Raw genomic sequence first — 10,964 nt, 5'->3', positions numbered from 1 at the left:
CTGAGTCCTCCTGGTAGCCCATCGCCTTTTGATCACTTCAGGGGCAGAGATGTACCTAATCTGGAACATCAGATGAATGCAGAACCTAATGACTACAACTTCCCAGTCGTTTCTACACCACGGGGAAGCTTTGAGGATAAACTCGATGAGTTTCACAAGTCTAATGCTGACTTGTTTGCAGACGACAGGAGCAGAGAATCTGACTCGTCGCGCAGCGATAGAGACAGACACCGCAGGCGCCGACACTCGCATGTGTCACAACGTTCTGAAGGCAGCCGCGGTGAAGAAGACCGAGAGCGAAGACATCGCACCGATGAAGAGAGGCGAGCTCATCGACCTCGAGATGACGATGAGAGCCGCCGTCACCGATATTCGCATCGCGACGATGAATCTCGGCATCGTCGTCACCGTGACGAAGAAGAAATGCCCCCTCGTGACTCTCGTGGTGAGGGCGATGCCAAGTCCAGAAGCTCTCATGGATCTGAAGAATCGAAAATTAAGGGCTATCGCCGCGACGAAGACTTACGACCACGCGAATCCCGCAAGGTTGAAGAGCCTGCTTCACGTAGCCTCCCTCAGGAAGACGAGGGCAGAGAGCGTAGAAGGCGATCTTCTCATGCTCACCGTCGCCATCGAGCCGATACGGCTGCGGCTGAGTCAGGTGCGCGCGATACGTCTCCTAGAACACCCAGACGAGACAGTGGTTTCTCTGCCGATAACAGTTCTGGAAGTTCTGGCCGCAAACGTCGCACGGCAGATGAACAGGCCACCCATGATAGACGCAAAGCAGAAAGGTCAGAGCGACGAACACGAGAGGAAAATGAACGAAGACGCGAGCCTACACGCTACCACCAGTCAAGGCAAGAAGAAAATGATAAAGAGAGGGAGAGAGAAAGGCGAAGCAAGGGCAAAGAGCCCGCACGTGAACCAGAACCCGAGCGTGAGCCATTTCCAGAGATAGAGCCACAGCCAGAGCCCGAGGTGGAACGACACCGCCGATCACGTCGACAAAGCCATTCCGGTAGGCCTCGGCACGAAGAGCATAGGGATCGCGCACGAGAGGAATCAGCTTCGCCTGAGAAGAAGTTATTTACCGCCAAGAACTCTGAACGTGTCTTGGATGCTACTCCCCCACCTCGCGAGGAGGCCCCTGTTGCAGAGCCAGTCAGAGAACGTACAAGAGATGCCCCGCCAGAGGATTCGCCCAAACGCTCCTCGACACGACACAGACGAAGTACTCACCCTACCGCCGAAGAGCCACGTCCTCGATCGTCACGTGTACGACGTGACGACACTGTGCCCGAGCCACCGCGGGAGAAGGAAAGGGACCGAGAGAGGACAAGAGACAAGTCGAGAGCGAGAGACGGAGAGAAAGAAGCTCGGCCTGTCAAGCACGTCAGAATGGACACAGAAGACACCCGTCGCAAAGCGCGACACGAAGAGCGGCGCAGGGCACAAACAAGGGACGACGACAGGAAACCCTCGGGTATCAAGGGTGCGTTCAAGAAACTTTTCAGCAAGTCTTGAATGTGAGGGGAAGAATGAGACGGCATATTGCCCTTGATTGGGTTTGTGTATCGATAAGGCTTGCTATAATATGTAAAGATAGGGAGGGGTTTGGGTTTACTTTGGGTTTGTCGATATGATGATTCTATTCCGAAATTACGACCGACATGTTGTTTTACGCCACAATTACCATATAGACTGACGATAATTGATGATTTTCTCGGATGAATATGCTTTCCGTCTCGGGTTCGTCTATGTGAAGTTTTGGAGGCTTGTGTGAATACTTTGCCTCCCTGATTTTCTTGTGAGCTTCTGGCATTATGCAAAGAGATTGGTCCAAGCAAGCATACTCATCTGACGTTCATGTGATGCTGTTTATTCAACATCTCATGGATGGTGCCAAACTTCATATTGTAAGAAGAGCCCCTATTTGTCCTCGGTTATCCACTTAGCAATATGAGTCGAAGGATTAACATGATGGTGTCGAATTTGATGATGCTATTGGTAATTTATACTTCGATATTCTCCGTCCATAGAACAGATGGCATCACTCGAGGACTCGGCATCGTACCACTCTTTGGTGTGTTTATATTCAAGTTTCTTTTTTTGTCAAATTCCCAACAGAAGCTTAAGCCTAAGCCTAAGCCGTCTCAGTTCTCTCAGTGGCAACAATAAACTCTATGATGTGCGTGACTGATAGTAGAAGCATGTGTTGAGACCTATGCACAAGTAACTTCTTCCTTATTCTTTGGCGTATATAAAGCCGGCCACTTCTTCCAGCTCTCAACTGCAAGACTAGCCTTTCGATTTTTTTTCGCTAATTTCGCCAACCCATCTTGATCATTAAGATGCGTTTTAGTTTTGCTCTTGTGGCAGCCCTTGCTGAGCATGCCGCTGCCATCCCTTGTGCTCCCTGGATGATTGCCCATCGCGCCTCATGGAGAACGGCTACTACCAGAATAGACAAGATGCTTGCTGCGATGCCTACCTTGTATCCTGGTGGGTTGACAGCCCCCCTCAGTGTTATCCTCGCTGCTGAAGCCACTGCCACTACCACGGACGCCGAAATCAAGGCTACTGCGACCCCGCCGGCGACTGTCGGCAGTAACAAGATATCATCTACTAAGGCACTGGATTCTTCTACGGCTTCAGCACCCCCCACCGCTGCTTCTGGAGACATCGTCTCTGATTCCAGTGCTTCCTTGACCGAGGAGGTATCGGTGACAAGGACTACCACAACCATCACCGTAACACCTACAGTCTTTGATGTTACTTCGGCCTCTGAATCTACCTTATTCTCTGAATCTACTTCGGTCTCTGAATCTGAATCTACCTCGGCATCGGATACTGCTTCGACTTCTGATACTTCTTCGGCCCCCGATGCTGCTTCGACATCCAATAATACTTCGGCCTTTGGTACCACTGCGGGATTTGGTACAACTTCAGGTTTAAAAAACACCTCAAGAACCACTGCTTCCACCATTGAAGATTCAGATTCAGACCTGGACCGTCGCGATGAAACTATCGACAAGACCGAAGAACAAACTGACGAGGATGAAACCCTGGCAATAAAAACTCAGCAGGCAATCCGCAAGCTAAGGGAGGCGTACGAACTGCAGGAGCTGTTCAACATGGCCGTACTCAAGTGGGGAAGATCTCAGGAGGAACAGGAGAGACAGAGAAAGGATTTGAAAAAGGCTGAAAAGGAAATCGAACGCAGAGTAAAAGCGGCTGTTGATTTTGCCAAAGAGGTCCAGGCAGATACCGAGGCATTTGAAAAAGAGTATGAGGAGGAAGAGATAGGGGAGGAGAAGAAGAACAGGATCAACAAGCGCGATAAACCTAACGATTGCGGTTGTGGAAACAAGAACGGGAAACGCGACAAAGTCAATGATTGCGGATGCGGAAAAAAGAACGAGAAACGCCAGGACCGTATCAATCCGAATCTAGAGCATGAAAAGCACGAAGACGAGCTCTACGCTGGTATCGGAGACCAACTGGAGGAGGGTCTCGTGAAGGATGAAGATCGGACTGGTTCGAAGTATGAGAAGCCCGTCTACTTGATCACCAAGCAATTCAAGGTGTACAAGTGTGAGAAGCTCAATGGATGCGAACTCTACGATGTCCGCCAGGTTGACGACGAAGGACCCGGTGGCAATTGGAACACTTACGAGGACTTGAAGAAGTACAAGGAAAGGTTGTCCAAGGCAAAGGAGGATTACAAGGAGGATTTCGAGAAGAATATCAAGGAGAAGATGAAGAAGGCCAAAGCAGGAGAGAAAACAGTAACGTCTATCTTTGAGATCGAGAATCCTGAGAGGGAGTCAGAGAAGGAGCCTGAAAAGGAGGTGAAGGAAGAGAAAGAGGTAGAGGAGAAAGGAGATGAACAGGAACAAGCCCACACGGAAAGTCCTCTGCTCGCTGGTGGAGATGAAGCCAAGCAATATGAGCGCATCTCAATGCTCTACATGCAATACCGAGGCATGCTTGTCGAACCTATCCAGAGAGATCTCGACCCTATTCTCAGGAACTCCAAGTACGAGGAAGACAAGGAGATGGCGTCTCAGTACCAGGAGGGTAACGAGAAGGAGCAACGACAGAGACTGAGCAGGCTCTACATGGACTATCGCTACATGCTTATCCCCAAGTGGCAGAAGTTGCTTGATCCTATTCTCTGGGCAGATAATTAGTATGTAGCTAGCTTATCGTCTGGGGTAAGTCGGCTTCTTTCTTTTGAAGGGAGAAGCGACCCGATAAGGACAGCAATAAGGAGTAAATTTTGTTTTCATCACCGAATATCTCCCAACTCTAGGAAACTTGAAAGACTTTAAAACTGTACGTAATATTTTGTATTGGTCTGTACCTATGGTAAAGAGGCTTAGTGATGATGATGGTGATCGTAGTAGATTGTTGAGTGACTTTCCCCCACCATATGTCAAAATCTTATCGATAACATGCACCTCATTATCATTATTATCATGGACTGCATCAAACAATTGATGGTCACACTCAACATTCACCAACTTCTCTGTCAATTTGCAGCTTCAGTAATTTAAATTGCTTCAATCACCTGAAATTGAGCCAATGCCAAAATTTGGTGTCCATTAGAGGGCAGAATTGTCAACAATGACTGCCGCAGGCTCCTTTATCAGATGGGGTCTCATCCTCCCCCTCATAGTCGTTGTCTTTGCAGTCGCATACCGCCTTCAACAGCCACTCACAGCTTCAGAAAACGAAAACCCTGTCACATACTGTTACAAGTCTATCCGGACTCATGATCCTGAACAGGTTGAAGCTCAATGCTTTACTGTCACTGATGGAGTCTTTACAGCTGTCGGTTCAAGTGATGCTGATCAAACAACAATGGATGGCCATGTAATCCCAGGACTTTGGGACGGACATGGCCACTTGCTTCAGTACGGAGAGTTTCTACATTCTGTTGATTTGTTTGGGGCCCAGTCTCTGGATGAAGTGCGAACCAGAATCAAGAGCTATATCTCCGAAAACCCAGGAGCTGGTTCCAAGGATAATTGGGTTCGTGGTGTTGGATGGGATCAGACATTCTTTGGTCGGATGCCAACAGCTGTAAGTTGGACTGGGAACATCTTGAATTCCTGCTAAACGACTACTGTAGGCCGATATAACACAAGACCCAGAACTCAGCAACGTGTACCTCATGCTTGACCGCATAGACGTTCACTGCACCTGGGTCTCGCAGCCTGTCCTAGACCTTCTCCCAGCAGACCTCCCAGAAGTAATTCCAGGAGGTGAAATAATCCGCGACCCTGGCTTTGGGGTTTTCTGTGACAATGCCATGGATTTAGTCATTTCCATCTGGCCCCAGCCGGGTCGGGACTTCAAAGCTCACACGATTAAAACTGCCATGAAAAAGCTCAACGAGGTTGGACTTGTGGGTATGCACGACGCTGGGTCAACACCCGAAACTCTAACCATGTACAACGAATTGTCCTCGAGTGACGACTGGACTCTTCGTGTGTACGCCATGTTGGAATGCCCCCAGCGTAACTCATACTGTCCAGACGAAGCTGTCAAGTTTGCTCGGGATGACGACCGTTTTGCGGTTCAAAGCGTCAAACTATTTGCAGGTACGCAATTTCCAAAACAGAATCGGTGAGATAGCTAACTTGCGAAGACGGAGCCCTGGGTAGCTGGGGAAGTGCACTTCTCGACCCATACTCGGATCATCCTTGGACATCAGGCTCCCTCCTCATCAATGCCTCTGCCCTCACCGATGTGACCAAGCGCTGGGCCGCGGATGGCTACCAGGTCAACATCCATGCTATTGGTGACCTTGCAAACCGTAATGCCGTCGACGCCCTCGAGGCAGCTCTTGTTCAACAGTGCCTCAACGAGGCCACTGCCCAAGGCGCTTCTCCTTCAACACCTGGCCAATCCTCGCACGACTCTCAGGATCAGATTGAAGCTCGTGCAGCTTGTCAGTCCCGGCATCGCTTCCGTATCGAGCATGCACAGATCATCCACCCGGATGACCAAAAACGTATTCTCTCCCTTGGAATCATTCCCTCTATCCAACCCACACATGCAACATCGGATATGAAGTACGCGCAATCGCGCCTAGGCAAAGGCCGCGTTTCATCCTCCGCCTACCGCATGCGTTCTCTTCTTTCTGCCCGTCCTGTCCTTGGCAGCGATTTCCCTGTTGAACCCCCCAACCCATTCCAAGGCATCTATGCCGCCGTAGCACGTCGTAGTCCCCATACCGGTCGTGGAACCGACGAAAGTCCTGATGGCTGGCACACAGACGAAGCCTTGAGTTTGGATGAGGCCATGTGGGGGTTCACTGGAGCTCCTGCTTGTGGCGCCTTTCTTGATGGTCGTGCTGGTGTGATTCGTGAGGGCGCTTTGGCTGACTGGGTTGTTCTCGATAAGCCCATAGAATCTTATGAAATTGAAGAATTACGGTCACTGAGAGTGAAGGAGACTTGGGTGGCCGGGAAGAGAGTGTACACCCGATCTGATGATGATTGAACGGGGTGATCTTTAGTATACATGACGGCAAGAAGTTCACGGTACCACATATAGAGGTATACAGACAGGTGCTAGGTAGACAAAAATGCGATTGGTTTGTGTACTATCCTCAAAGTTATTGGTTACAGTTTGAATATTTACCAGTTTTGAGGCCAACCGGATAGCTACCGCAGAGCTGCAATCATGAATCAAACTCTAGCATGACATAACAGTTTTCCCCATAATCTGGCTGTTTTATAACTCAACATGAAGTTAGAATTCTGGCTACCAAAATTAGAAGACCTCAGTCTCCCAGAAACAAGATGTGACCTCTACTTGGTCTAACTGTATCGCCATCTGTATGATGAAAATCAACCACCTGAACGCCATGCAATGGGACTTGGTCAAGAAAATTAACCTCCCTGGAAAACTCAACCCGAGAACGCCAAATATCATGATGACTCTGTTTCATCTTGTGGATTCTAACTAATCCGCCTTGTTGATAAGCTTGTTCTCCCACCACTTGGCGAACTTGACCGTGGGAATGTCGACTGCGCGCCAAAAGATATCAGCCCACCAGAAGACAGTCGGGATCACCAAGAATGAGCTCAAGATAAACCCTGCGGTGAAGCGGTGTCCTTCGATGCCAGTTACTCCATAGGCCCATTTCTCGAAATGGTATCCGAATGCATGGATGATGGGTCCATGCATCAGGTAGAGGGCGTAGGAGATTTTCCCAAGGTATTGGACGCAAGCCGAGTTGAACACTCGTTGCCAACTGGCCGAGCGACTCACTGCGAGAATAAACACAACGGCGCCAGCGCATTGCCAGTAGCGGTACTTCTCGGCGTCCCACCACTTAGGAATCAACGACGTGAGGTAAACCCAGCCAGGTGTTCTCTCGCCGCCTTGGTCGGGTTGACTCATAAGGTAAAGGCCTACGATGCTGACAAGTGCCCAGAAGATCCGCTGGTACCATTGGGGACGAGCGGGCGAGGCCTTTTCTTCCATTGGCAGAGCAGGAGGTGAGACGTGAGCGCCGCGGATGAGATCAATCTCGGCGAGCACCATACCACAGAGGAACATGAGGAGTTCCCAACGAGAGTTTCGGTAGGTGAACATCATGATACTGAATACAGTGATCAATCGGTACTGGGTGCGAAGGCGAGCAGTGCCCAGCAGAGTGAGGAATAGGTACAAGGAGCATCGGAACTCGACGGGGATGGTCCACAAGTGCTGGTCATAGTCTTTATGAATCGTTAGTTACGTTCGTCTGTATAAGGTATTCGACTTACTGGTACTTCCACCGTGAGTCTTCCAGCTGAAAACATGAACAAACTTGAACATGTCCTTGGCCCAGTCGGCGAATTGGGCATAGTTTGTTGCAAGCCGCGATGGGTGAGGTTCTCTGACGTTTCTCATGTAAGTGGTGTCCATGGCAAAATCTCGAGTCTTCTCGTAAAGGCCAGTGCGAATGAAGCAAACTATCATCAGGGTTGAGATAGCAGTTGGCAGATAGAGACGAACACCCCGACGAAAGACGAGAGAACTCATGGTGGTCGAAAAGTCCTGCATGTTGTGGCTCCGGATAAGCTTGAGAGGTCGATAGGAAAGGGCGTATCCGGAGATGACAAAGAAGAGACAGACAGCTGGAGGCCCCTGATACCAGAGTCGGAGGATTGGTAGCTTCAGGATGTTGTAGTGGGCATCATCGCAGCCCCAGCCTTTAGCAATGACGAAGGCCTGGTAAAAGTAATGACAGAACAAGACAACCAAGGCGGCTACACCTCGCATGCCGTCAAGGTAGGCAGTAGGGGAGAGCTTGGCTGGTCGAATCTGATCCCGGGCATGTCGTCCCTGAAGATAGCTGGGAACGAAGAACCAGGCGAAGCGAATGAGACAAACCCTCCAAGGAGTTGAACGAATGTAGTCGAGAGGAGCGAGAATGGGACCGGCCCATTTGTCGTAGTGAGGTCGATGATCCTGTTCATCTCTACCGCTGTCGCTGTCAGCGTCCGAGACGGATCTGTTGTCGAGCAAGCCCATCTTCTCTTCGTCGGAGAAGGAGTATATGCTGGGAGAACGACGACTCATTCTTGGATGAGACGAGGCCAGTGACGGCGTCGTGGGAAAGGGCAAAAAGATTGGCAGGAGTGAGTCCGTCTGATAGGTCGGTACGGAGGAAGGAGCTCAACGGGAGAGACTGGGGAAGGAGCAGACCAGAGTGAAAACAGGAAACAAAAGGAAGGCAGCAATGGTCACGAATTTGTCAGGTATTCAATACACGGACCAAACAAAAGAAAACAATCAAGAATTGTGCAAAGCAGAATATTGGAGGCGAGCCAAGAGATTGTTGTTGTCGAGATATGGTCTGTGGAGAGGAAGACTAAAATGAAGAGAAACGCCGAGGTGCCAAGAGAGATAACCACCAGGGAATATCTGCTGCTTTTGATGCTGGGGAAACACAAACGTAGATCCTGAAAGGAAAGGAAAAGAGGAAACATGAACCATGGACCATGGACCAGTATACATATGATTGCCAGACGGTAAAGGTTATACAGTGTCAGTGTTGGCCACTGCCATGGAAGTGGACAACCTACAAGGTGCCGACGGGCTTCCGATTACATAGCTACACTCAACAAAGATACTGCACTGTACTCAAGCATAAATGGGGGATGGCGTAAGCGACCTATAAACTCACGCCGTCTCATAAGTTAAAACGGCAATCACTGGAGACGTGCTGCGTTTCAATGCACCCGGTGGCTTGCTTTGCTTTACTCAAAGAAGCCCCATTTCAAGCATATACGAACACCACTGTTACCCACCCACCTACAGATTTTTGTCAATTCAGTCGCAGCAGACGTGATTGGGCTGGGATGATGGATAGCGATCTGCAGCTTGTGTTAAGTTAATATCACAGAGATGAAAGTAGTCGTCACTTGGCAAAGCTGGAGATGATGATCACGCAGATAGCCGACTTTTTTTGCACAAGCATTGAACAAGATGGACTACGTATATCTCGTATCTACTTCAATTAGCAATCGATGAAAAGGCTTTAAAGATAACAAAAAAAAAAAGTTAAACGCCAAGCATAAATCGTAATAGAGGCAACTCGCTCGCCTTGCTATAAATACCACCATATAGCAGTCAGAGCGCGTCAACACAATGACATGCCTTGTTTTGTGTATCCAATCCTAAGACTCTAACCAACTTAAAACAGGGGTCTCAGGTACCAGGGGGGCGAACAAGAAACAAGCCTTGGCCAAGAGAAGCTAAGGTGTCTACCCCTGTTCCCCTGTCCAAGACAGATCGAGCTTGTTGGTTCTCCTTTTCTTATTTCCATTTGACGACGTACCTCGTACTTTATATAAACTTCCGATAACAATAACAACAACATCAATTTCGCTATTGGGCATTTTTTATCTATCACCAGGTCATCCATTGTCATCAAGAAGCCACCTGTGCCTGTCCAAAAATGAATGACACTCTCAATACATACACATCTTTCTCCTGACGTCGACTTTTCACACACTGACCCACCCCACAGTCCAAGCTGCCTCGAAACGATGCCACCAGGCCCAATTATTCCCAAACTGAGGGTACCAATGCTGGGATAATAGCTGGAAAACGCGCGTACAGAATACACATAGTAGGCATTTACCCCATACAGTGCTATACAGTAGTACAGCTTCAGGGCGGTCGATCACATTTAGACCGACTAAGCGGCTGTATCATCTTTTACGACGACGCCATTAGGAGACAGCTTCAGTTACACGCGACGGGAACATCGCCCTGAGGATTACACACCACGGGCGCCTATCAACATATCCATCTGCACTGCTACTGACCAGAGATGCATTGTGCAACACGGCTACTCGGCAGGACTCTTCAATGTAGTATTTCCGGCGTTACAAACGCGAAAACTCCCGGTGAAGCGTAACTCTGCAGAGGAAATGCCGTTCTCAGCCTGCCTACAAATTATACAAGCCGCATGTTGAGCCATGATGAATCGAAACTCAATCAAAAGCCCCCAACAAACCTTGGCAATACCAACCTGCACATGCGGCAGTTGAACAAGTCTTGGCGTATCTGTTGGTTCGTCATCCGAACTCTGATCTCCAGATCCGATCTGTCTGTCTTTCTTTATCAACGCGAAACAACTAACGAGCTTTGTCCATCTTCGCATCTACATCTTTCAACTACCTCCTCACAGATGCTTCGGGAGCACGGCCATCTCCACATAGATGCATAATAGCTGCAACACGGCGCTTCAAAAGTTCATGGCTGACAACAACAACAAACAAAGCCTCAAGTTTTCAGGTGGGCTGAATCATGTACAGTGTTTCTATACATAGATAGGCAGCATGTGCTTCAGTACAGTGGATGCACTATGCCATACTATGGTATAAATTGACCCGGGCCCATCCCCCTTTGACTCGCATATTCACCGCGTTTTCATTCTAGGTGAG

At 49.1% G+C, this 10,964-nt stretch overlaps 4 protein-coding genes across 4 annotated transcripts; 3 read left to right on the top strand and 1 right to left on the bottom strand.

Annotated features, from left to right (window-relative positions):
• Positions 1-76: 76 nt before the first annotated feature.
• FGSG_13699 (uncharacterized protein) lies at positions 77-961 on the top strand (the record flags this gene model as incomplete). Its single annotated transcript, XM_011320714.1, has 1 exon — positions 77-961. One exon carries the CDS (start codon positions 77-79, stop codon positions 959-961), a length of 885 nt encoding a protein of 294 aa, XP_011319016.1.
• Positions 962-2,486: 1,525 nt separating this feature from the next.
• FGSG_10083 (uncharacterized protein) lies at positions 2,487-4,196 on the top strand (the record flags this gene model as incomplete). The annotated part of the gene is made up of 1 exon (XM_011320713.1): positions 2,487-4,196. The coding sequence occupies one exon, from the start codon at positions 2,487-2,489 to the stop codon at positions 4,194-4,196; it is 1,710 nt and encodes a 569-aa protein (XP_011319015.1).
• Positions 4,197-4,632: 436 nt separating this feature from the next.
• FGSG_10082 (uncharacterized protein) lies at positions 4,633-6,516 on the top strand (the record flags this gene model as incomplete). Its single annotated transcript, XM_011320712.1, has 3 exons — positions 4,633-5,091; positions 5,141-5,612; positions 5,660-6,516. 3 exons carry the CDS (start codon positions 4,633-4,635, stop codon positions 6,514-6,516), a joined length of 1,788 nt encoding a protein of 595 aa, XP_011319014.1.
• A 465-nt stretch (positions 6,517-6,981) lies between these two features.
• FGSG_10081 (uncharacterized protein) lies at positions 6,982-8,589 on the bottom strand (the record flags this gene model as incomplete). The annotated part of the gene is made up of 2 exons (XM_011320711.1): positions 6,982-7,742; positions 7,791-8,589. 2 exons carry the CDS (start codon positions 8,587-8,589, stop codon positions 6,982-6,984), a joined length of 1,560 nt encoding a protein of 519 aa, XP_011319013.1.
• Between the last annotated feature and the right edge of the window lie 2,375 nt (positions 8,590-10,964).

The sequence above is a fragment of the Fusarium graminearum genome, chromosome 1 (genome assembly GCF_000240135.3).
Source record: "Fusarium graminearum PH-1 chromosome 1, whole genome shotgun sequence".
NCBI classification, from domain to species: domain Eukaryota; kingdom Fungi; phylum Ascomycota; class Sordariomycetes; order Hypocreales; family Nectriaceae; genus Fusarium; species Fusarium graminearum.
The sequence above is the reverse complement of the archived record's forward strand: the minus strand, read 5'-3'. Positions and strand labels throughout refer to the sequence as shown.